General features: G+C 44.7%; 1 protein-coding gene across 3 annotated transcripts in view; it reads left to right on the top strand.

The window, feature by feature from the left end:
- dnaaf11 (dynein axonemal assembly factor 11) overlaps positions 1-27,198 on the top strand; it is a 30,724-nt gene that overhangs the window by 128 nt on the left and 3,398 nt on the right. The window contains exons 1-13 of one of the 3 annotated variants that reach the window (XM_023815608.2): positions 21-93; positions 313-480; positions 686-763; positions 883-1,055; positions 1,227-1,456; positions 1,601-1,759; positions 5,855-5,932; positions 7,987-8,052; positions 8,161-8,230; positions 10,553-10,648; positions 11,906-11,991; positions 16,444-16,647; positions 17,092-17,538. In XM_023815608.2, the coding sequence (XP_023671376.2) occupies positions 84-93; positions 313-480; positions 686-763; positions 883-1,055; positions 1,227-1,456; positions 1,601-1,759; positions 5,855-5,932; positions 7,987-8,052; positions 8,161-8,230; positions 10,553-10,648; positions 11,906-11,991; positions 16,444-16,633 (1,404 nt within the window). In that variant the 5' untranslated portion in view covers positions 21-83 and the 3' untranslated portion in view covers positions 16,634-16,647; positions 17,092-17,538. Of the gene's footprint in view, positions 1-20; positions 94-312; positions 481-685; positions 764-882; positions 1,056-1,226; positions 1,457-1,600; positions 1,760-5,854; positions 5,933-7,986; positions 8,053-8,160; positions 8,231-10,552; positions 10,649-11,905; positions 11,992-16,443; positions 16,648-17,091; positions 17,540-27,198 lie in introns of those variants that run through there. The other 2 variants (XR_002838767.2, XM_023815607.2) reach the window with 2 other exon arrangements.

Below are 27,198 nucleotides of genomic sequence, written 5' to 3'. Positions count from 1 at the left end.
CCCTTGCATACCCCGTAGAGGTCACCGGTTTCTATAGCAACCCATCCAAACATTTTGCTGCGATATCTGTGAAACAATCAACGATGGTGCGAAGTATGTTAGCTAATCGTCCAATTTGCAAATTATGGATGCATGAAAAACAATTTAAAAAACGCATTTAATGCACATGTATGTTTAATATATGCTTTTGCTAGTTCCTGGTAGATAGTTAGAATGACATCCATTCACATATTCTGCTCATCACATTTCTGTACATTCTGTCTGGCTCTTTACGTTTACTGATAATGTCTGTCTAACTGTTTAAAATTATAGTTACCGAGGAACTGATCAGGCGCCGTGCGGAGCACAATAACTGCGAGATACTGTCATTGGAGGAAGTGTCTCTGCACCAGCAAGATATTGAGAAGATTGAGTACATCGACAAATGGTGCAAAGAGCTAAAAATACTCTACCTACAAAATAACATAATCTCAAGAATTGGTAAGCAAATTTATTATTAGTTATAATCATATATTAATCGTTTTAGTTTGTTTTTCTCACTGCGATTGTATTTTTCATTTAGTTTTACTTAAAGATTCGACACAACGTGTTACTCATTCAACAAAATAAGTTGAAATATGCCTTGGCTGATTTAAAACATCGTAACACTACATTAACAATGAAATGTGTTGTCCTTTAATTTAAGAAAATGTTAACAGGTTGAAGAAGTTGGAATACTTAAATCTAGCATTAAACAACATCGAAGTAATAGAAAATCTTGAAGGTGGGTCCTTCATTTTTATTTTTATATACCTGAATTTAAGTATTATACCCTAAACCTATCAAAATACCATTCATTGATGGGCTGTTCCTGTCCACATGTTTTCATTTATTTGCTTTCAGGATGTGAAAGTTTACAGAAGCTGGACCTGACGGTTAACTTCATCGGAAAGCTAAGCAGCATAGAGTCTCTGAGGCACAATCTGCACCTGAGGGAGCTCTTTCTGGTGGGCAACCCATGCACAGAGTTCGAGGGCTACCGACAGTTTGTAGTGGCTTCTTTGCCACAGCTGAAGGTAAAACTGTGTGTCCATCCATCCATCCATCCAGCTTCCACCTACTTATCCAGTATCTATGGAGAAAGACTCAAACATGTCTTGGTGTAAGAACAGATCACAGTGTGGAGTAAGATTGGATTAGACAGCAGTGTCATTCTTATTGCTGTTAATGGATCCTTCTGCTGCCAGTGGCTGGACGGCCAGGAAATCCCACGGTCGGAGAGGATCCGTGCGGCACAAAGCCGAGAGGCGGTGAGGTGTCGTGTCCGTGAGCAGGAGCTGAAGTACCTGCAGAAGAGAGCACGGGAGAAGCAAGAAGCCCAGGGGATTGGGGAAGATCAGAAGCTAAGGAAGAAGAAGGACATGAAGAACGTGCTGGGGTCTGATGGCTGTTGGGACACCAACATCAACAACATAATGTATGTGGCATAAATTCATTTTATGTGATCTGTTCATCAGGTCCGTTTTACAGTAAAGCTTCCTTTAGGTAAATGCATCCCATTCGGTGGAGAATACATGCATGGTTGAGTTTCCCTCTTTTGTATTTCATTGGTTCTTCATAGCCCTGATGAAAACAAGGAGAACCAGAAGGAGCAGAATCCGGAACAGGAACCTGATTCGGACAGGGAATTCTGGGAAAAACCATGCGCTTTCACCCCAGAGTCCCGACTTGAAGCCCATCGTCACATGGAAGAGAAGCGAAGGCAGGAAGAAAAAGAGAGGTACCCCAGCCCCCACCATTTTGTCCAGCTGCTTTGTCCACCATTTTGTCTTGAGATGACTTGGCATCCAGTACAGGGTGTACCATGTTCGTGCCCCCCCTCCCCCAACCCTGCTTAGGATAAACAGTTGAGGATGGATGGATGGAACTTTCTTATCAGTTTTACCTAATTTTAATATTCCTTTAACAATTTTAGCCATTATTGATACTGAAACTTGTTATGTTTTAGAAGAATTAAATGACCAATTTCCCTTTCATCTCTCTGGATAAATGACAAGATAAATGCATAAATAATGACTAAAATGAATTAGCCGGTCATTTCAGTTATGGAGACATGGCCTCAGTCAGATGGCCACTCTTGAACATTTTGTGTACAATCATAATAACAAACTGCTGTCATCTTCTGGCCAAAATGAGATCACAGTCCTTTTCCTCGTTGTTGTTGTGACACCATCTCTGATGCAATTGTCATGCCGCCCCTTTGATTGTCATCCTTAAGGTGCAGAGGAAATTGAGTTTTCATGCCTTGCAGATAACCTCATTGAATATTTTTTTTTCCAGTTATTATAATTGGACTGGCTGTCTTTGGAATGTATAGATGATGAACCATACATTAGTACAGCCCTGGGATAGCACTGCTGTAATGACTGTAAGACATTTTGCAAAAGAACACGAGTTATTTTGCATCATTTTGTTATCTACTGAAACATGTATTTGGCTAATTAATAAACGAACATTTGGATACCTGAGATCTCAGATCCCATCCAGGGACTCTGTAGTACATACCTTCCACCACCAGATGGCACTGTAATACCAGTTCCTGAGGCAAGGGTCCCATTCTGGTTCTGTGTGATCTTTCCAACTTGAACAGTTGCAGTTTATCTAGGAGGTTAAATGTCTGCAACATATTGATTTAATAAATTGCCTACTAGAGTTTTTTTTTCCCTGTTTTAGTCTAACCTTTGACTAGCACTGTACATCTACCCATCTACCATGAGAACCTCAAGCTGTTATATTTCTGAGCAATATATGATTGTATTTTTTTCATATCCCAGCAAGATGAATGGTTAACAAGGTGGTTACATACTGCAGTCTTTTGCTATCAGGTCTTCGTTACCGTCGTTATCCTCGTGTGTCCAGACATCTCAGCATCAAACCCGCACCCACTGAGCAATATATCCACCTTCCCATTTTCAGGTGTGGTTTCCCATTGAGCCTCCAGAACACTATTTACAACAGTCATCTGCAGCAAACGCAGGTGCTGCTTCCCAGATATTCGTTGGCTTGATTTAAAAAGGAAGTAGATTGAAATAGCAAGTTGAAGAGCAGAATTCCAAAGCTCACTCAGTTCCACAGGAAATTTCTGCGGACTTAAGTGAGTTTTGGAAATACAACAAAAGTTCTTCGTTGGATTAAATGAGGGTTGCGTGAGTTTCGGTTCCCGATAGTGTAACTAACAATGAGGTAGGCTAACTTTAGGTCACTGGTGGTCTCATCTCAACAAAAAAAAACGGGGTGAGTTTCGGAAATTTGCTCTTAAATTAGTCTTTTAATCTCCTGCCGCTAATTAACGATTAATTGGCTTGCAGCGTGTTAATGATGCCTCCGCATGGGCCCCCATCGCCTCGGCTCGCTCGTGCCTTTCATCTGTTCCCGCCCCCAGTTGAGTGTTGTGTACAGAGAGAATGTTACTGGTGGTATTTAATGGTCTCCCTGTTTTCACTCCCTGGAAAACCAGCAGATGCTGAACATGATGAAACACCTGTCGATTTTGACATGAACGATCTCCATACTCTGAAACAATCCTCACCCGTGCACCCACGATAATAACTCTTATTACGATAGAATCACCCCAGCGAATTGGTGCCACATTCAATGAATCGCTACAAGTGATTGCAGATGTGCATTTTAATACGGTGGAAATTAAACCGGCTTTGTTAAGGACTGGAATCTCAGACAAAGGCGCTGGGGGGCACAGAGCTATCAGTCACAGTGATGTTTAACAGGCTCATGGGAGTTTAACTTACGCAAAAATGTTCTGAGGGTAGAATGAAAAATGATTGGTTCAGTGAGATAACCAATCAGATTGTAGAGGAGGTGGGACCAAGCGACTAGATGAGGTGGGACAAACCAATCAGATGTCTTGGTCCTGCCTCCTCCAGTTGTTTGGATCCACCTCCTCTACAATCTGCATTTTTCATTCTGGCCTCAGAACATTTTTGTGTAAGTAAAACTCTCACAAGCATGTAACAGAGCCAGGGCCCCATATTCCCACGCCTCAGCCAACTGCGTGAGTTCGTTAATGGCACAGGTGATGCATGCTGGGAAGGGGAAGGGTTCAGACTGCCCTCCGGCAAGCTGCGACTGCCTCTGTTCCCAGTAGCGCGATCTGTGTGCTTGTTTTCCAGCTGGGCCTCTAATTAAGCATCTTATATCAAGTCACTGTAGCATTTATTAGTTTCTGAATTCAAATTTTGTTAAATCGGCTGTAATTTTTACATTTTGTTTTTTTTTCCCCCTGGAGAATATCTGTGATTGGTGAAAGAATAGGCGTACTACAATACAGAACAGTAATGATGCAAACGTTCTCTTAATCATCTTGTTGGTGAAGTCTCAACAAATTAAACAAATTTATCAGCGTTGATAATGTTATGTTAAACTTTTTCCTACATAATAAATATTGTAGTATTTATTTATAAGAAGCATTTTTACTTATATTATTGCCCATTACATTTCTTGACTAACACAAGTTATCTTCAATTAATATAAAGCAAGGTACTTTGCAAATGCATTCAGTGTTAAAGTAGTTCACTCGTGAGATTCATTTAATGAAGAGATGCCTGCAAAGCTGGGAAGCATTTGCTTCAGTGCTTATTTTGTTTTACCTAACATCACAAATCATAAATTGATGCATAATTAATACTGTAGGGCTAATGGACATCACCTCAACCTTTTCTAGAAGTTGCATGCATTTCCTGTTGCTTAATGTGATTTCTGTAAGTGTACTGAAATACTTTCTACTCTACACATAACCCCAAAATGATGAGGCTGACTCAGTGCCAGAAGTAGGATCATAAGAGCCTTTCACTGATAGCTGTACACACTGCACATTATGTCCTAAATCTTTAGCGCTGACACCTTTATGGTGAAGTGTTCTGAAAGTACTTCTTTAACTTCTGAAAGTAACCTTGCCCGGAAGCTGTAGGTTTTGTCTTCGGGGCTGAATGCCTATCGCTAGAATGCTGAGGAGAGATGGGGCTCGTGGCCCCTCAGAGGCGTCCCGAGCACGGAAACGGGGGAAACACTGAGACGTATCGCAGCTGGCACGTCGCCCTAACTCCTAACTAAGGATCGACTGCGTTAGCGTGGAGCGCAATCCATAACTACGAAAGTGGAGAGGTTCATGGGCGCAGAAATATATTCGGCACGAGAGCCCTCATTGATGGTTTGATTTATCGATGTTGTTTTACAGTTCAGATTGGGGGTGGCACGGGGGTGCAGTGGTTAGCACTGTAACCTCCTTCCTCTGGGACCAGCGCTCAAGTCCCCACCATGGCTCTATGTGTGTAGAATTTGCTTGTTCTCCCCGTGTCGTTGTGGGGTTTCCTCCACGACATACTCCAGCCCCCCCCCCCCCCTCACAGTCCAAGAACATGCAGAGGTTAATTGGAGTTTCCGAAATATCCTTGGGTGTGTGAGTGTGGCCTATGGCGGGTTGGAACCCCATCCTGGGTTGTTCCCTGCTTTGCGCCTGTAGGTTCCAGGCCCATCACAACCCTGAATAGAATAAGCAGTTACAGAAAATGGATGGATGGCCAGTTCAGGCTTATTTAACAATCAATGAACCGTTTTCAATCACTTAGCCTATTCAGGGTCATAAGGGCCTGAAGTCAATCTCAAGCATCGTAGGGCACAATGCAGCCCGGACAGGATGCCAGCTCCAGTAGTTTTGAAATATCTTCACAATTATTTGATTTACCGTGAGTCCCATCCTTTGGGTCACATACATGGGCCCATTACCCATATCTTCAGCCATTATTCAGAACCACCCAGACCTAGATGTTTAGACCAATGAAGTCCCACAATTGTTTTTTAGGGCAAAGGACCTGAAGCCCAAGAATCCAAGGACACTTGTCACGAAGGAGGGACGAGTCCTCAACGTCAACGAGCCCAAGTATGCAGCGAGGGATGGAGAGGGTGACCGGAAAGGGGGGGGGGGTGACAAATTCTATGTACTGTGCAGTGGGGGCCCGATTTTGTTGGGGGTCACTCTAATCAGCTGCTATTTAGCCGGGGTTTGCAGTTCAGCTGCATTTATTTTTCCAGGAAGAGTAATTATGTATCAGAGTGGGACCTCCTGCGTTGATTAACGCTAATGAACCCGAACGAGCGGGGAATGTTTTATCGGTGCAGAGAAATCCTATAACTGCCGCTACAGCAGGAAATTAAAGTCGTGCCGTCAACTCACATTTTTATAGCTCGTTATCAGTCCCCCTAACGTGGCGGGCGGCTGATTTTCGAGTGGGAACACAGACAAGAATTTTGCCGGGACTCAAACGGCATGTGAATCCCGTGTGGTTCCCTCCGTGCCAGAAGCTAGCGACAAACCTGACTTGGCGTGAGGCTGCTCAGAAACGGCGACCGTAATTGGCGCCCGTGCAACGTACCCGGACAATAAGCGGCCCCGTGATTGGCTGGTCTGGGAGAAGGGTGCCACAGTGCTAGCAGAGGTAGCCCACGCTTGGTTGCACACATGCTGTTAATGCTTTCGTGGAAATCCTTCAAAGCCCCGCCTTGCCTTCTGCTCTGATTGCCCTACTGTCTCACCCCCCCCCACCCCCCTCAGAGTGTTGGAAAATGTGCAGTTGGCAAACCTCTCCAAAAAAGGATAAACCATTCTGATTGCTAATCACTTTTAAATATAGGCCCTTCAGACTTAGTCTGGGGGGGTTTGTTTTTTTTTTTGCTATATTTTTTTAATTCCGGTGTCCTGGAGCTGTCAGGCTTCATTTTGATATGCATAATTAAGTTCTCCTCAACCTTCCATGCCTACCTGAAGGTCTTCAGCTGAAAGTGTCATGAAGAAGCTCGGTGCATTTTCTGTATTTGCCTAATATGATGACTATATGCTACATTATTGGGTAAAATATTACTGTCGCCACGCCCCTGTTCAACAACTGTCACCGTCACCCTTGTATGGGGACCTCAAATCGCCTGGCAGCCCCTGACCATGTTAACGTGCTTCTGAGGCTGTAATTAAACCAACAACAAAGTCCCTTGACCATATCAACAACTGAAAGACCTTTAGCCAATTAGCAAACTTAGCTGATAGAGGTGGTGAAATTAGTTGGCTAAAATAAAATGACCTGTAATGATTTATTAGAGCTGCTAATTTCAAAAGCACTTACAAGAAAATTTATAACATTTCCCAGAGTCCTTCTGTTGGCCCAAAATGTTTGGCCAAAAGTACTGAAAACTCAATTTGTAAACATGTTATTCATGCAAATAACCAGCTATAGTGTCACTGAACGCTGTCACCAAAAAAGCTTAATTAACAAGATGAAAATGCACAAATAAGCAACGCGTACATCCATGGTGTCCTCCTCATAGGTGGGCTAATCTGAGAGTCACAGATGAGGTGACCGGGCACGACTCCAGGGCTAAGGGTGAGCTCATGAGTCAAAGCAGGGGAACCGCAGACAGAACCCAACACCCAATTCAGAGAACAGAGCAAGTCCAAACGACTGGCCACTGAACCTCAAGAACACTACACCTGAGAAGAAGAAATGAGCAAAGGAACCAATAACTGGATGACCGAGAACCAGTAACTGGTTACTCAGTTGAACCATCATAAAGTGGGTGTGGCCCTGGAGGATGGCCAAGTCTGCTACAGGTAACCAGCACAATCTAACCCGGACTCGATGGCCACCAGCAAACCACACCGCTTCCCCTGGAACGTGCTTCTCCGCTGCTGACGATTAACCTGGCGGAACTTCTCTGAGATTCCATTTAATTTTACCCGGCACAAAATGCGTAATCAATCCCACCACAGGACTCTTTTACGAACCTCTGAATAACTCGACAGGTCCGCACTGCCGCATTTTTCATGTCTTCTGTTTGATGTCGGCATAAATGTCATTGTGACGCTGCCACGTCACACTCCGCCACAGTGTGGATTTGCCACCGTCTTTGCTGTCACCAGTGGTGTTGACAGCTTGTGTCCTGCAGGCTGGATTTCTCACTGAGAGATGATGCGGAGGTCAGTCAGCTTGTCCTGGATCTGGCAGTTTACAGGTTTGGTTCTGACTTTAAACACTCACAAGTTTCCTGAATGTTGAGCAAACTAGGTTGTGAATAAATGCAATGGAGTTAATGGGAATCGGCTCCTTGCTTTACCTACAGACACATGGATACCTCTCTATTGGACGTGGATGTTCAGCCGACGTACATTCGAGTGACTGTGAAGGGGAAGGTAAGGTCCATCCTCTCTATCCCCCCAGCCGCTTATGTGCTACAGGGTCTCAGACGGCCTTGAGCAGGGACACAGTAGGGGCATGGATACTCTGGCAGATTCAGGGGGCCCAGCACTGGACAGGAGCCCTTGAATATGTAAATTTACATGTAAAACTGTGGGGGAGGATGGGAGGACCAGCCTACCCTATATGCGACATAGTCGATCGCCTAGGGCACCATAAGATTAAACGTCCTAAGGCTTTCATTTCCTATTCTTTAGATAAACGCGGCATGCAGACGTATCTCCTAACGGCTACAAAACAGCCATCCGTCAATTAACGTCATCTGTCTTCTCCCGTCTCCTGACCAACTTCGCGTTGCTGTCAGAAAAGTCCGGCTGACGAGAAGGTGTGCCGTAAAACCCCGAGCAGCTGAGAACCGTCGGAAAAACGGCGTGTGACAGCGGCGAGGCATCGCCGTCCGGGGGGAAGAGCGGGCCCAAGGCCAGACGCCTCCGGGCACTGAGCCCAGATCGCCGATTACATTTTGAATTATTATTCCAGGCTGACAATGTTTTGCTACCTCTAAGTCAGACTCATATTAGACTCTTTCCGTCCATTTGACACTGTCAGAACAACAAGGGGGCAGAGCTTTATCGTTACATTCCTGTCTTCTGAGGACATTAATTATTATTTATGGCTGGACATGTGATCTCACAGTTAATCCTCTAAGGCCGCTGGATCTCACCTGCCGTGTTGCTTTGCTTACGCATCAAAGAGGCTTTATAATTCTCATGGCTATAAACCAAAATACATTTTAGCCAATGTGCCCAATTTTGGACAAGTATTATATACAACGATGTTGCATAGCTTATTTGGGAATCTTTTCTTTCATTGACAATGTCCATCCACCCATCTTCTACTGCTCCGTTGACAATGTCTCATGCACAATTTGACTCATTTTTCCTCCGTTCAAACTGTCCTTTAATGGCTGCTTGCAAGAAAGTCAGCTTCAAACCTTTTACAAAATGATCATAGGTCATGTGGCACATCTTTGTCTGATGTTTGTTTTCAGGCTGCTTCAGAAGCCAGATAATCCTGTAAGTCATGTGAAGGAGCTTCATTTCTTCTTGAACTTCTTCCTGCTGTGGCCCTGATTCCGGCTTCTTCTTAGAATGAATGTATTCCTTGCTCTCTGGACCATCCACTCTCTGATGGCTGGAAGTGACCCTTAAGTTTAATCGACTGGTGGTTTGGAACTCATGCCTTTCGAGGGTTTTCGTTTTTACTCGCCTGACGCCCGTGTGTGGTGCAGGGAGAATTCCGGAGAACGCACCGCGAGCGAGTGGGCGCGTTGACGACGTTTCTATCATGTGACTGGCGTGAAAGCGGAAGAGCACAAACTTCCGAGGGGAACGAGGAAGGGTTATTTACACGAAGACCCCAACAAGCATAGCTAACTGGAGAGATGATGAGATTTGTTAATACTGCAAACGAAACTAAACGAAACACTGCGATTTCCACAGCATGCTTTTTGCGTCATGTCCTGCCTCCTGCATGCTCCACCCAAGCCCCACCCCTCATCTAAACCAGCCGGGGGATTTCTAGTAGGTGAGGTGTGAACGCGTCCGTGACGGACAGTCTCTGGCTGTGTGCCACATGTGTGAGAGGGCAAGTCCGGAAAATGTCTGGATCTGATTCTCAGGGCGATGTCCGGGCTTCATGTGTGAAAACGGCTCTGTGAAATTTCTTGTAGGTGAAAGTGTTGTTTTCGAATTTGCACTCCAGGTGAAGAAGCTCAGAACTTCATCCAGAACTACCCAGGGGCTGGCGTGTTATATACGGGACTCCCTGATTAAAGCGGCAGGGCTTCACCGTCCTGTGTCACCTTCTGGGTGATGGATCGATATGAAATTCCATATTAATACCTTCTATTTCATCCTCCAGATTAATGGCGAATGTCATGCAAGGTGTTTTATTAAAGCTTACTTGTAACGATTTGACAGTTATGAGGTTTGAGTTTTGGCTGTGAGATAGTATGTGTTTATAAAAACTAAATTAAATATAGTATGTGTGTCCTTGGAGTATTGTGGTAGGACATAAAAACATGTACTTTCTAAAAGAGAAGAATGAATTGTCCTGCAGTTTTAGAAATGACTTTAGGCTAAATCTGATTGACTGTAAGCAGTTATCCTGTAAACCCTGGTTTGTCAGTAGAAGTGCCCAGTCATAGAATATGACCTGTTCTATCCATCCATCCATCCATTATCGTAACCGCTCAGTCCCCACTGGGGTCGCGGGGTGACCTGTTCTAAGAGAACCGTAATCTTTTCCTGACGCAGGTTTTCCAGCTCGTCCTCCCCGCTGAGGTGCTTCCTGACAGCTCGACGGCTCAGAGGTCCCAAACCACAGGTCACCTGGTTGTCACCATGCCGACGGTATGTGGTGGCGCGGGGCTGGGGGCTTTCAGGGGGCGTGGACGAGGAAGGCATAAGATTGGCACCGTTTGTCATGGTGCGGTTTGAAAGGTACCTCCTTAAAAAGGACAGACTGTCCTTAACGTTACCCAGCAAGTGCTTTCTCCTGTGACCAAAAACTAGATGCTTTTACAAAGATGCTTGTATTCATCTTCCATGCCTGCAGGAGCTTATCCCAGGAGCTACAGCTACAAGCAGGGAATAACCCCAGATGGGTCACCAACCAATCACAGGGCACACTCACCAAAGCAGGGAGATAACCCCAGATGGGGCACCAACCAATCACAGGGCACACTCACAGCTACAAGCAGGGAATAACCCCAGATGGGGCACCAACCAATCACAGGGCACACTCACAGCTACAAGCAGGGAATAACCCCAGATGGGGCACCAACCAATCACAGGGCACACTCACAGCTACAAGCAGGGAATAACCCCAGATGGGGCACCAACCAATCACAGGGCACACTCACAGCTACAAGCAGGGAATAACCCCAGATGGGGCACCAACCAATCACAGGGCACACTCACAGCTACAAGCAGGGAATAACCCCAGATAGGGCACCAACCAATCAGAGGGCACACTCACACACCATTCACACACACAAACTATTTGGCAACTCCAATTCACCTTAGCTTCTTTTGGAAGGGGGGAAACCCCATGATGTCAGAGGGAGAGCATGTAAACTCCACAGACATAGAGCCAACTCAGAGACTCAATCCCTTGTCTAAGAGCTGTGAGGCAACAATGCTAACCACTGTACACCATCTTACATCAATTTTTAAAGAAATTTTAGATTTTCACTTTGCGTTAACGTTTTTAACGCCATGCTCAAGACCATGTATTTGTCACAGACTTACAGTAAGTGGTATCATACAGAAAACTAATGAGCATGTAATCAATTAATCATCAATTACATGACCAGCAGTGGTCTTGTGATAAATTGGTTTTGCTAACAGACTTCCTAATATGACATTTAATTAAAGTCTATTCTCTATGAGTGTTTGTTGTATCGACCGTATCTGTATCTATCTATAGCATGGTGAGCAGGAAACGCTCACTGGTAATAATATAGAACTGCTGTATACTGAACAACTACACACACACACATATATATGTATATATAAATTCATCAATTTCATAAATTCATCAATTCAATTGCTTTAATAAGTGTATGTACATTATTAACATTAATTATAAATGTCTGTACTTTTCAGGCTCATGGGGAAATTACACAAAAAACAATGGCTGCCCATTTTCCCAGAGTGTCAGCCCATGGTGAAGGAGCTGCAGATGTAACGAGGTAGGTCTGAGTTCCCAGGAAGTGTGACTTCTGAGATGGTACCCATCTCTAAGGCCTTTGGGAAAATTAGATTCTATAAGCTCTTCTGGAACATTCCATAGTACCCTTCTGTAAGCCCTTCTGGAACATTCCATTGTACCCTTCTCTAAGCCCTTCTGGAACATTCCATTGTACCCTTCTCTAAGCCCTTCTGGAACATTCCATAGTACCCTTCTCTAAGCCCTTCTGGAACATTCCATAGTACCCTTCTCTAAGCCCTTCTGGAACATTCCATAGTACCCTTCTCTAAGCCCTTCTGGAACATGCCTTCTCTTAATTCCCTGCCGCTGATCCGATTCTACGAGCACATATAGCTTGTGGTTTGTGGATGTTGTGCTAGTTCCTCTCTTCTCTATAAGTACAAAACCCTACTGCAGCAACTCCTTCTCTACTAGTTACTTTATATTGTATTTGCCCCAGGTTCTGTAATTATATTCTGTGGGCTATAGTTTCGATTTAATATGTTCCCCTGTCCACTTCGAAGGACGGGTCACGGGAACTTCAGCTTAATGGCGCTGTCGGTGTTCGATTGCGGGGTGACCTTTTGCCGCTGTCCACTCACAGGGCGCGTGATCTTCTGCTGCCTGCCCCCGGGCCCCGCTCTCTAAACGGCTCTTTAGAGCTCGCGCTTCTGCCTCAAATCCACTGTGTGCTAAGCACCCGTGACGATTCACGCGAGTGGTAATGATGCAAATGGGTCTTTTATCTTGCCGTGTTCTGCAGGCACAGATAACCTTGGCCAGGGCAGTGCACCCGAGGGTCCTGTGGATTTGATACAGCAGGCTAAGCTGTGCATTGAACATGTTAGATGCTGGGCTATCTAAGCCACGCAGTTAAATTGCCTCATTATGAGCAACTGTGTTTATTTAATTTAAAGTATGAGATTTATTTACTTATAGGCCCATGATGGTTTGTTTTTCTTTGCTGAGGGAGACATTTGTGATTTGAAATGCGGCATGATATTTGGTACAGTTTCCACAGCTCTGTGACAAGTGAATGAGTCCAGATGGAAAGAACCACATAAATGTTGCCGGAGGCAGTAGAAATCGCACTTAAATTCCACACGCGCAACGCTAACGACAGCAGCCGAAACGCACGAGAGCGCCCAGCTTGGTTGTGTGAGTCCCTTCCTTCATGCTGCACATACCTATCAGCAGAGCAATGCTGTTCTCCCTGCATGTGAGTGAGGCTGCCTTTGGTTCGGAAGCTATTTGCTCTTGTTTTCAGTGGCTACTTCTACATCCCTCTTTTCTCAGGGAAATTCCTGGCCTCTAGACGAGGGGCTCCAAACCCCCGGTCTGTGGACCGGCACCAGTCCATAGCTAGTACTACACAGGATGCACAATTCGGGGGGGGGTTTGCAGAGGGGTTGGCTAATTTCCAAAAAGAAATGATATATTATTAATGTTTCACAACCCCTCATGTTCACATGGTTTGTTCATATCTGAAAAAATTTAAATGGTTAGACTTCTTGTATAATATCAATCAGGCCATTGACATCAAAAGATTGAGAACCCCTAAGCTAAGAGAGACAAACTGAACGTGTCTCAAACCATTTGCCCCCTCTGGTTCCACTGTGTACCTCCTGCCCCCTCAGGTTCCACCTTCTACCTCCTGCCCCCTTGGGTTCCATTGAGTACCTCTTGTCCCCTCGGGTTCCACCACATACCTCCCGCACCCCTCAGGTTCCACCACGTACCTCCTGCCTCCTCGGGTTCCACCACGTACCTCCTGCCCCCTCAGGTTCCACCACATGCTTCCTACCCCCTCAGGTTCCACCATGTACTCCCTGCCCCCTTAGGTTCCATTGCATACCTCCTGCCTCCTCAGGTTCCACCGTGTACCTCCTGCCCCCTCAGGTTCCACTGCGTACCTCTTGCCCCCTCGGGTACCACCGCATGCTTCCTGCCCCTTTGGGTTCCCTCAGGCTGCTCCTTGCCCTTCGGATGTCTCCATTAGAGCTATGGTGCCGTTTCATCGTAATTTTGACTGTTTAATTTAACATCCAATAAAAATGCTAAGTGCTGCACAGCTCATGTAGTGTGAAGAATGAAAGTGGTGGAATAAATTACATTATTACATCATTTGGGGCCGATTAAGTCTGACCTCTGACCTCCAAGCTACATCCTGCAAAGTGCAAACTCAGCACCACAAGAGATTCAATCAGACCCGGAACAGCTGTAATCAGAACCGCTGCAGCAACCAGACATCGCTGTCTCCGGGTTCAAGTTTCACATTACCTGTGTTTGGAAGATGCATAAGCGTATTAATATGCTTCATTTATTTGGTCTTGTAAATAAACGTGAGAATTTGCATGTGAATTGGAAATGTGTGCCGATTTAATGAAGTACATCCTCCTGTTTTTTCACATAACAGTACATTGTGTTTCAGTTGCTTTATTCTCTGACTTCATTGTTCAGGTATTTCACAACCGCTATAATGAAAATTGTCTTTCTCTTCTTTCGGCCTTAATCGCTGAATAACTGCATTCATTACTTTGTGTTATAATTAAAAAAACAAGTCAGTTGCTTTCTAGGGAGATTAGTCCCGCCCGTCATGGGAAAACTCAAAAAGAAAGTAACGGAGGACAAGTAACTAGCTGTGTCAGGATAATTGCTTGGGCTGTCTGGATGCTGCCTTTACAGAGTGTGTGACTTCGTCAAGGTGACTTTGCAGATGTTGTGTTTATTTACAGCATAAAGGGGTTCAAGTCGCATGCAAAGGTTTACAGTCAGTTCTTGAAGTTGAATGGACACCAAATTTGGTTTTACATCTTTCGTTAGGGTCTCTATGCCCTTGCAGTCGTCAAGAAGAATGTGGTCTTTCCCGTACAATAATCGGGGGTCTTGGCTCCACCAGCTGTATCTGATCCTTATTTAGAGAGCTGCTGTTTACATCCTGGAGCTCCCCAACGAGATTAAATGTAATTACTGGTAAATTAGTGGCCCTTTCATCCCTGATGCCCTGCTGACTGCGTCGAAACTGGCAAATTGCAACCTTTAGACGAAAAGGCCAAGAATATGTTTTTAATGCTATGTGTCATTGAAAAGGTTAAAGTCACTGGATAGGTTTCGCCGTATTACCTCTGCAGTCACTCTTGTGGAGCACAGATCAATCACGTCAGCTTCATATATCCATTATTTATTTGAAAACGAGAATGAAAATGAGCGTCATGGGGGTTAGGCTGCATTTCTGATATGCCAGTTTCGTCAGTTTACAGTTTTGTAGAAATTGTGGTTTTATGCGCCGTGTCAAAGTTTTACATGCAGGAATTCTGGATTAATTCGGGATTACGATAATCCCATTAAGAATCACAGCAAAGAAAGGGAGGTGAGGTGCAGTAATGTACCTCGCTTTTTTTTGTTGACCACGTGCTTTATTGCGTGTCTGTTTAGAAGTATATTAACTATATTGTAAAGTAACGGCACAAAGAGTACATGACAGTACTGCCTCTCACCACTGGAGGGCGCACTGCAGGGCTCCATTCGGACTGCCATGCGTAGATATATGTCAGCTATACTTACTTTTTGCAGCTCGCCTAGCAGATAAATTGTGAGTGTGGGCCTTTTTGTCAATGTAATGGTGAATGGAAGAAGTACGAGAACATTTTTAGCGTGGAGAGTTTGCCTTGTTCACATGGGCTTCCTACTGCAGTCCGAAGGCAAGCTCTTGGGAATTGGTATCCCTGTGTCTGGCTTGCGTGCCTTGTGATGGATGGATGGATGGATGGATGGATGGATGGTCAGTCTTGATTAACATAGCTTTTTGGGAATGGACATTTCGGCGGTATTAATTTGTTCTCCTGGAGGATGTGGATGCCTGGGGTAGGAGACGTTCTCTAAATGAAGTCGTGATAAATGGAACTCTGGGGACCAAAAAAAAAAAAACACTTAAGTGTATAGATCATGTATATTTCTATGCTTGTGAAACCATATGTAACATAATATATGTGCACTGACTTTTATAAATAAATAAATAGAGCTGAATAGTTCTGCCTTTTGGCTGAAGCTATGAGTAAGCTATGAGTAAGCCTTAAGCAGTGAAGAAGCACATGACCATTTCCCGATATGTAACACTGCAAGGCCCTTTGAGTACCAGAGGACTGCATGTTGTGCTAGTAGAGTTTCCCTCTTCCTAGTGGATCAAAACCCGTTTCTGTGGAGAATACGGTTCCTCGTGGCTAATGATTAAAAGCGAAGTTCACCAAAGCCTTGGAGACACGTCCACAGCTGGATTGCCATGGTAGGATGCCTACTGAAGTGTAGAGAAAGCAATTTGCATCTCCTTGGGAAATGTCTGGAAAATGTTTACGAGACATGGATCTAAAATCCGTGCCGACTTTATCGCAGAGGGATACTCTCTATATTCGACTGCTTTAGTCAGGTATGTGAACCACGTGGTTTTATTCTGCAGGACAGTAAAAGGAGTTCAGAGGCTGGAAGTTGACCCAAGCAAGCACTCTGGAATAGATCTGGCCAACATTGTGCCCAAAGAGAGGAGCACCGGTGACGGGCCCCTGAGGCTGCGGACGACCCCAGAAGCAGCTGGAGCCTGTGACTCCAAAGACTTCGAAGACGACCCTGAGGTGCCACCTTTAATGTGAAAGATTTCCACATGGTAAGAAACACGGAGAGACATAAAATAACAACTGGCCGAATCTTTGTTCTTGCAGGTACTCAGCAGTGACACGATATAGCGACATGCTAACATACGTTTTGGTTCTTTATAAGCATCAAAGTGGGTGACGCAATGACTTATATTTAAGATTTTTAGATTGATTTAATAGTCTTCTGGGTAATGTCTGCAGATAATCTTTCAGCTGTGAATTATGTTTCACCCTTTGCATCTTTATGAATTCCTAAAATGGCAAGCTTGACTCTGAGGTACTTAACAGCAGACTTCCTGCCTTGATGCTAGCTTCAATGGCCCAGTTAGCTTGTGTCAGATGCAGCCATTGCTTCCAGACAGCAGCTCATCGTTATGCTGATACGTATTTTTTAAAAAGGTAACATTCCTTCCACGTGATGTTTGAAATTCTCCTTCCTCCTTTTCTTTGCGTAGCGGCCTCTGCTGCTGCTCCCGTCGTCCTCACGTAACACTTCGCCTGAGACATCAATCCCTGTGGATCCTCTGGTTTTCGGGATTCTTCTAGGACTTTCGGAAATAGTGCCATAAGTGGAACTCCTCAACGTTTCACGTACGAGCTGAGAGCAGACATCCACAGTAAATAAATGGATCCATTTCTATCTGAGGGCAGGAACCACACAGAATATGATCTAGTGGTGGTGGTCTGTCCAAGTGAGGTCATAAATTTTGCTGTTAAGGTTATGGTCTTACTTGGGGAATTGACGTACAAGGTCACAGGCCTTACTGTCTTTTAAGGTTGTTTCTTCTTCAGTTTTTCAAACTTTTGGCCCAAAGTGGTGTTCATACTGCTATTGTCATTATGAATTTCAACAGCAGTGGATAGTCCAGGTCCAGAAAGTAAAAATCCAGACCAAGATTTTGTTTCAACCAACCATTTGAGTACTCTATGACGGTGACTCTTTATACTCAACTGAATGGTTGAAACAAAATCTTTGTCTGGATTTTTACTTTCTGAACCTAAACTTTCTGCCTTTGAATTTCAACAATAGCAGAAGCAAAGTTAAGTACTTCTTGATGTCCTTATTTTGATCCTTTCTTGCAGCAGCTCCCTAAAATTGCTTAGATTGGAAAGACCATGTAGAAAGAGCATCAGACCTTCTCCTACAATGCCCCTCCAGGACGTCTTAATACGTATATCTGGATCGAGAACGTTGATTAATATTAGTGCCGTGTTTAGCCATTTTGGGTGCATGCCCCCCCCCCCCCCGTTACCTTACCGTGAGCCACTAAACCCCATTTGTTGCTTGGAGCCAGCCTCCCCCTATGACAGCATGATTTACTGCCGTAGTTTATCTCTGCTGACGCTACAGCCAATCACAGACCTGCTAAAGGTCTGCTGTAATTACATTATGGTACTGTTCCAAACTGTCACGTTCTCCCAGCGCACAAATCTTCCCATGATCACATGCGGGAATTCCGACAAAATCCAAGAGCTGCCCCATCTCTGATGGCCAGTGGATCGCATTGCTCCTCTCATAACCTCCTGAGAACCCCCACAATGTCCCTCTGTAGTCGGCCATTTTTCACCGTTTCCTTGAGCCAGAGTATACAGTACGCATAACAGACACAGAATCATCACTGTGCCTCTATATTTCCTTTCTACTCTTGCCCAGTTTGCTGAAGTTTGTAATAGACTAGTTTGTAATCTATGCCTGTCATTTGTTGATTCCTAAATTTTTTTGTTCTGCATTAATATAGCTTTCCAAGAGTTAGAGCTTTTTCTGAATTTTATCATATAATGAATAAAATATAATGAAATACATAAACATTGGGTAGAACTTCCTCCAGGGTTGTGGGTTTGGTGGGTTTGAATCCTAGCCCTATTTTATGTCTGTGGAGTTTGCAGGTTCTCCAGTTTCCCAACATTTTATTTTTTAATATAGCATCATCCCATAACAGTTGGCAAGCCTAGTTTATGGCATGTGACGTCAAGGTGCTGCAGAATCACCCTTCTGATCCACCTTTCCATCTTCATTAAATTTACCTAATACCATTATCCAAAGTTACTGGCAGTTGAGAGACAAGCTATGATTTATGTGCACTTACTGGGATTTGAACTCATGACCTTCATGTTGTTAGCACAAGCCGCTACTTGTTGAGCTATGGCAGCACTTAGCCTTGCTTTTACTTTTTGTCATTTTTCTCCCTCGGTCTCGTCGCACTCGGTCTCCCTCCACGGCCTCCGGAGACCGACTGCAGCCTATTGCCGGAAAGTGACGGGGTGACGGATGGTGGCCATGAACCAGGCCGTCCTGCCTAATTGTTTCCCACAGTGGTGCTGCTTCCCGGCATGATTGATTGGCTTCGCACCATCACTTCATTCCTGCTTCCGATTGGATGTGCTGAATGATCCTCAGCTTCACTGGGCCGTGCCTCTTCACAGATGCACGCTTAATTATCCAGAGGCCTGCAGTACATTTATTTAAACAGCATGCAGCTGACATTAGATCTCAGCATCCCGTGCCTCCTTGTCTGTGGAAGGGGGTCCATTTTAAACTGGATTTTTACTGGAAAGACTCCCACTTGATGTCTAGCTATGTAGGTGACCGTGAGGCAGAGATCTTTCTGAAGACTAGTCAGAGTATGGAATAGTCTTCCTGATAACGTAGTGCAAGCTGAATCCTTGGTTTCCTTTAAATCAGAGCTAGATAAGATTTTAACAACTCTGAGCTATTAGTTAAGTTCTCCCCAAGCGAGCTCCATGGGCCGAATGGCCTCCTCTCATTTGTATAGTTCTTATGTTCTTATGTTCTAAGATAGAACAGGACTTTGTTCTGTGTTCGGTGATGACGTCATCTCTGAAGTCAGAAGCACGATGGCCGAAATGATAGAATGGATGCTCTATCAAAATGGAAGACTAATGGATTTATTTTCAATATATCGTTTCAAGCAATGGTCTACGACAATGTTTCCCAATACAGTCCTTGGGGACCCGCAGACAGTCCCTGGGAGGGAGCAGAAATGTGGACCAACTGTGGATCCCTGATTCCTGGATTGGGAGATACAGCTCTAGAGAGAGCGGTCGATGCAAACAGATTAAAGAGACACTAGGACCCCAGGACTATGGTGGGATCCTAGTAGCTTTACTGAATATATATATATTTTAGCATTAAAAACTATGCTGCAAACAATAAATGTTCTACCTGCTCGTCCTGGACAGAGTGGCCTGGACCTTTATCTCTGGCATCAAAGGTTTGGCTATCCACTGGACAGGATGCCACTCTCGCACAGAATAGGATATTTAGAGATTCCATGTCTTTGTGACATAACCAGAGTACTCAAGAGACAACAATCAAACTCCACACATACACAGAGCAGAGGCCAGATTCATACCTCCAACCCTGCCTTTAGATGTCTTTTTGATAACCTCTAACTGTCACACTTACCCTGGGGTCAAATTGACCCCAAAGGCACATCTCAGGTGACTTCCCATAGTAATATAATTATTGTAGGAGCATGTAAGAGAGATACAGTTACCTTTGCTGAACATAATCCAATTTAATGTAATTACTTAGTTTTTTAAAATGGACCTCATTTGTACAAAACAAGTGGCATCGAAAAATTGCAAAAATGCATTTTAGCACATCTGTTGTTTTGTTTTAATTGTTTGTTATTCACACTGCTGTTTGGGTAACTGAGTGTAATTTAAATGAGGTTGCATTAGGCTAACAGTGGTTACACTAGAGCAGCAGGGAGGTAATGTTTTAACAGGTAAAGGGGATAAAATGGAGAAGGTTTCCCAGTATGCAGCTGCTGGATGAGGATTCCACATGAGGCTGAAGCATGACAGACAATATGAGGCTGCAGTGAAGGGTTACAGCATGACTCTGCAATCTAAGGGGCACTGTATACACTGCGGTTTGAAGGCCGGGGTGACAGGGAGCTTTGGCAGATGTCTCCTGTTCCATTTTCTGTCAGAACATATTGTGATCGTGTCTTGCAACTTGAAGGCTCCGGGCATGTCGCAGTTACCCTGTTCTCAGTTTTCCGGACTTCTCCGTTCTGCCTGTAATTTATGGCATTTTCAATGTGCCAATTCGGCTATTCGTCATCGGAGCAGGGCGTTGAGAGAGATTAAAGACATTTTTTTAAATTATTATTCAATCTGGTTCAGTTTTATTTGTATGGCGGATTTGACAAGGAGCATTGTCACAAAGTACTTGATGGTTTCCTGGGCCCAAGGACTCCAGAGAGTAAGTCTGAGGTGACAAACGGCAAGGAAAAACTCCCTCAGAGAGAGGAAGAAACCCTGGGAGGAAGCAGACTCATGGGGGAAGCCCAGGCTCCTCTGGCCAGCATTGAGCAATTCAAGTGTATAGAATTTACTGCAAAAGAAATTCAGGCAGTTGGTTGGACAGCACAGGGAGGCAGGCAGTCAAAGAGGCAGGCAGGCAGATGGACAGCTAAGGTGGCATAAGGAAACAGTGAACAGGAAGGCAGGCAGGGGGCTCCGTTGTATCTGGGGATCTGAGGGGTTCATCCCAGAAGGGGGTGGAACTGGATAATGAAAGAGTATGAGCAAGAGTGGAGCAGAAAAGCGACCATGTGAGACAGCAGAGTGAGAACTATAAAAACACCCTAGCGGGACTAGGAATGGCAGCCTTACAGCAGGGAACAAAAGGCACTCGGAATCCCCGAACAGCACGCGGGATCCCCGAACAGCACACAGAATCACCAAACAACACGAGGAATCACCAAACAGCACGCGGAATCCCCAAACAGCAGCACATCAACAACACAAGGGCCGCACGGGAAGCCAGAGTGACAGCACTGACTGTATGGTTCACCCAAAGTCGATGACACTTATCCCTGGCCAGCTCTGTCCTGACACATTTGCTAGAAGAGAATTCCATGGTCGTGGTGCTTTGTCGGAGAGTGCTCTTCATCCCTAGGTAGCGCTTTCCATTCTGCCAACTAATGGATAACCTGCACCTTGAGAGCGAAGCAAATGAGGGAGATCTTACAGAATGAAAAGATCACACAAGGTCAAGGTCCTCTGGTGCAAGAGCTTTATAAGTTGGTAATAGTGGCTTAAAATCAATACGAAACTTAACAGGAAGCCAGCATAATGGCGACAGATCAGGACTAATATGATTCGATTTCCTGGTTTTCGTAAGCAATCTTCACCAAAGTCCACTTATAAAGGCACTGAATATTTTTTCAAAATTATGAATGGGCAGCATCTTCTGAAATTTGGCTATATTGCTGAGGGAGAAGAAAATTGTTGTGTATATATATATATATATTAAATTATCTAGTAGATGCTTTCATCCAAAGCTGCACACCATTGTGGAAGCAGGGTCAACTGATCTCTGAAGCAATGTGTGTGTCTGGGGGGGAAACTGGAGTACCCAGAGGAAACTGCACAATGACACCATGCAGACCCCACAGACATGGTACCCTGGCAGAGACTCAAACCCAGGTCCCAGGTGACAGTGCAAACCACTGCAACACTGTGCCGTCCCTCAAGAGTGAAAAATTCCCATACTTCTTTAATACATCAAGGGCTCATAGCTATTATTAACTTATCAAGTACTAAGAATTCTTTTTCTAATCTTAGTTATTTTCCCATTTAAAATGTGATAAAGGCATTGCTCCTCGGAGCTATTGGAACGGTACCCTGATGCTAATACAGAGAAGCGGAGTCTATAATGAAATCGATTACGGAGATGAAACAGAGTCACGATTTACAGTTTGTTCCCTTTCTTGCGTAAATGGAGTCAGTCTCCACATTGGTCCCTCGGTTCTTCATCCGTATCCCTTGCCGCGAGTTTCGGTGAGACGTGCAAGCGGCAGCGTCACACTTGAGCTGCGGTGCCCTATCTCTAAAGAGCACAGCCAGCTGCTTGTTTATCTTAAGGGTTCCCCCTACTTTTGTGTCAGGAAACGCATTGTGTTGGTGATTTATGTATGTGAATTTATGAGGGCGGCACAGAAGCCAACCATAAATAACCAGGCTAGCAAATGTTCCATGCTACTGGAGTACGGTCCGTGTGGCAGAATCTAGGCCTCGGGCGAAGCCTTCAGAGTCGCATTGTTATTCATCGAATAATTCGGCCTATTGAAGCGTCTGTTATAAATAGACTGGTATTCCTCCCAAACAACATACACATGATCGAGGTGACCCGTGTGCCAGTTGGACTATAAAGATAACAGACATTTCTGTTGTCCTTTTTTTTTTCTGAGGCATTTCACAGCCTAATGGAGGTGATAAAACTAATTACGGTGACTGCTGGGCGTGCTTATAAAGAGGCATCAGAATATGATTGCAGGGGCGGGAAGTCGCCCGATTGCCTGTAAGCAATCGTTACACTGCTCGTTGGGCAGTGTCCGATATCGCTGTACTATCGCGACAGTTCTGGAAGGATCCCTGACAGCAATACGAAAAATGCAGTGTGTGGGCAGTTATGACGATGCGGTTTTAAATCACTCACCTTAATGTTTTCTATGGCATTATGTGGAAAGGATATGATTACGATAGATTCGCAATACGGGAGAGATATTTAAGCGAAGGTGGAGCAAAACAAAAGATCTGTATGTATTATTATTCACGGTAATATTACTGTTCCTGCAGCCCTGGGCTCTTTAATTGGCCAGAAGATGGATCGCTGGTATATCGTTATATTTACTTTAAGCATTTGCATGCATCCACTTACACGTGAATACAATAAGATTTTAACAATACAATATATTTTAAGTAAGAAGTGTCGCATCTGGTACCGGATCAGTTTGACGGGTCACCTGCTGCAGGTGTAGGTCCATGGCTACATCTCATCTCCAGATGGTCCCTCTGTAATCACCCACACCTGCAGACAGCCTATCAATCTATCCCAGCTCTCTCTCATTTAATGCCTGGCTTAGTTTTGGAGTTTGGTCATGTCTGCTTAAGCTTTCTGTCCTGGTCTCTTTCTCTCCTCACTCGGTTCTCTGGTTCTGTTGGGTTTTTGGATCTGGATTTGTTTGATTTGCCGTGGTCCTAGGTTTCTGTGACCTTGGCTTTGACTCCCCCCCCCCGTCTCGACTTGGGAGTCCTGTTTAGCCGCCTCAGCTGCGTAGCTCACGGTCAGCTGCCCAAACCTTGTTAATCCTTCCAGGCTCCCCTGCAGAAGAGGAGAAGACTGACATCTGGAGGACCTGCCCCCAAGGACGTCACTGTACCTTGTTTCCTACCCTATTTTTTGTATTATTTAATAGCCATCCTGATTATTTCAACAATAATTTCATTAACAATACCTAAAAGGTTTGACTTGTTTTTGCATTTTATAGCTACTAGATTTGCGTGTTTGAATTATTAACTTGTTTCGATTTGCCTATCTAGCAAGAAAGCTAGTTTCATTTCAAGGAAGCATCATAACAATGGAATGACCAGATGTTTTTAATTACAAGCAAACTAGCTAGTCAAAATTTCTTACTGCAGTCGTCATCTGTGTTATTTTTTTTGAATGGCTAATATCTTGGTCTCAAGTGTTGCCTCCGAGCTACAATTATAGAGATCAGCAGGAATGGGAGATGAGAGCGATAAGGTTGGTGTGAAATGTGCTTTGCTTCGTGGAGCCTGTTGGTGGCGCCAGTGAGCAGTCCCAGGGGACCGTGACAGCGCTTGGCTGTTTCCTTCACTGGGGTGCTTTTAAACCCCCCCTACCAACACCTCTGTTACTTCCTCCACAGTTGCGAGTAATGAGTCACCAATCTATCTCCACTGTGGAACTGAAATTGAGCCCATTTAATTATTTTGGAAATAAAGTCTACTCCATTAGCAAAGCGAGGTTCAGACATTCTTTCCATTACAGTAGAGACCCCCCCTCCCTCCCCCCATTATCCAGAAGCCCTCAGCCACCTCACGAGGTCAGTCTCGTCTCGTGACGTTAACATTAACCTACTGCTCTGTCTACAGCTGTCCCCAAATCCCCATATCAGAGGTTAGTGGTACCCAGCTTCTTTATGACCACAGACTGGTTTGTATCGTTTAAAACTTTAACGGACCAATAAAACTTTTGGACTGGGGCGGGGGGGGGTTGGTTTAATGAGTTTTCCCCATTTTTTTTTTTCACGTGCGATCAAAATGTACAATCTTCAGGGGCCATAAAAAGGCGTAACTTGAAAATATATAGTTTACGTTCAGAAATTCACCAACCAGGCTCAAAACCCCGGCGTTTCGTGGGGTCGCTACCGACCCGTGGAGCCGCGTGCTGTTCCGGAGCCTGCACACAGCGTTGGGGGGCTGTTCCTCCTACGGTATCTGTTTGATTTATGTGCGAGCCCATGACATGCCCTCACAGGCTACGGGTCATACGTCAGAAACTTCCACTGCAGAATCCTGTCCAGCCGACCCCGTGACCTCCGCAATGATCGATTAAACCGAATATCTCACGCTGCCTCAGCTCTCCTCACCGGCGAGGCTGGATCGGACCATCGGACCGGGCAGCCTGCTGCAGCCTGGATTCTGGGGGGTGGTTGGGATAGTTAAGGGTACCATGTCTACCTGTTTCTACACTGTGTCTTCTGTCATGTTTGGTTTGTATATCTACACCATTTGTAACATAAGGTTGACATTTGTCTTAGACTGCTGCCCCTGTGACCTGACCCCAGATAAGTGGCAGAAAATGGATGGATGGATGGATTATGGATGGATGGATTTTAATTTAGATTTTAAGAAGTTCTGGATTCGATAAGCAAATTAGTTAGTGGTTTGGTCAGCTGTGAAATATTTGAAGGCTTCGGTTGGCGGTTTCTTCCCTGACTTTTCCCTGCAGAGCGGTTAATTCTTCAGGCTTCTGTTCAGCGGAGAGCGATCAGGCCAGCCTGCATTATGGAAATGGGACGTGTTTTGTGGGATGTTAATGGCCAAGGCCATTTACTGTGAGCCACCTACCGCCGCTTGTCAGGCACTGAAAGACTAGAAAGGGGCAAAGGGGACAGCTTATTGTAAATCAGACTGCAGACCTGCACTGAGGTGGGAGGGGGGGGCATTTCCGGACTCCCAGCACAAGTCTACGGCTCCTTGTGGCCCAAGCCAGCTTTCCTGGGCTGGCTTCCTGGGCTGGCTGCTATCAGGAAGCGGAAATAAGAATTCAAGGATTCGTGGGTTTTTCTTTGTCATGTGCAAGTTGTACGGTCAGACTGTGACCTGCATTGAAATGCAAGGTGGTCAAGGCCGCCATAATAATAAACAGCAAGGAAGAATAAAACAGAAAGACAACTATAATTAATATGTAATAAATAAGGAACAGAAAGATATACTGAAAAGGAGGAAAGGAAAAGGAGAAAAAGGAGGAGAAAAGAAAAACAAGATGTGCAACATGGCTCAATGAAGTGTGTGGCACATATGTATTAAATTATAACTATTGTAGGGGTGTTTAGTGACCTGATGTCCTGAGGCCTGAAGCATCTTCTGCAGACGTGCTCTCCAGGCCTGGTGAAGAGGTATTTATTTACATGGAAACATGAACCTACAAGGTTAAGGATCGTGACCAGCTTCTGAATACCTATGTGACAGTCACCCGATTCTGCATTCAGGGATGGAGGGGTTGTAATCAATAATCAAAACCCGCCAATACAACCCCCTGGACCCCTTAAATTGGTGTAGACCTCAACCCTCCCCCCCCCGCCTTTAATGCTCAACCCAAAGTTTTACCCCTACACATCAATTCATTTGATTACATAATAGTTCTGAGTCACTGTGGTTTACTAGAAGGTAATAAAAGGGATGTGTAATTATGTAATGCGCTACTGAGGTAATGTGTAATTACATAATCCAGCCATTCTTGCTCCACAGTAATAATAGTGTGACGGTATATACTTACAGCCGTATCTGTACAGGCATAATACGTTCGACCGCGGTGGAGCCATGCTGAGAATAAAATAAACAAAATCCCCGAAGTAAATGCATTTATCTGCAAACCTGCATTTATATACCAAGTTACTCTGCATAAGCACTGAATTGTTTTATATTAGAATAAATCTCATTCTCTCCTGAAGCTATCTCTCCATTATTAAAATTTAACGTTAGAGAAGGTGTCAAAGTTCTAAAATGTCTATGTTTATAAATATTATATGAGGTGCCGAATTACACAAAATCGCGGTTATTGCAGGTACCTAATGGAAAAAATGCAGAAATAGCCAAAAACTACCCAGAATGCCTTTCAAAGACCACGTGATCCACAGCCAAAAACTACCCAGAATGCCCTTCAAAGACCATGTGATTATGAAGTCTTATGATGTTGCCTGTGAAGACGTCAGTGTAAATGTTTGGCGGGAGTGGGGAGGGTGTTCCCTCGCGCTTTTCTGCGGCGGGGAAGTGTCCTGAGCAGCGTCACGCTAGGTGAGCTCAGAGGTGCCGTTTGTCATTCTCCTGCAGCGACTATTGGGTCCACAGCGAGCCACCTGACACGGGGAGGATTTACTGATGCTGACACATCCCATGCCTCTTATTTCTCCTGGGCCTGACACAGTGACAGTAAAAATGAAGGGTGACCCTAAAGTCTTTTTTCCGGTGGTCACATGGGCACGATAAAGGTCTCC

This window comes from Paramormyrops kingsleyae, chromosome 4 (assembly GCF_048594095.1).
Source record: "Paramormyrops kingsleyae isolate MSU_618 chromosome 4, PKINGS_0.4, whole genome shotgun sequence".
Lineage (NCBI taxonomy): Eukaryota > Metazoa > Chordata > Actinopteri > Osteoglossiformes > Mormyridae > Paramormyrops > Paramormyrops kingsleyae.
The sequence above is the reverse complement of the archived record's forward strand: the minus strand, read 5'-3'. Positions and strand labels throughout refer to the sequence as shown.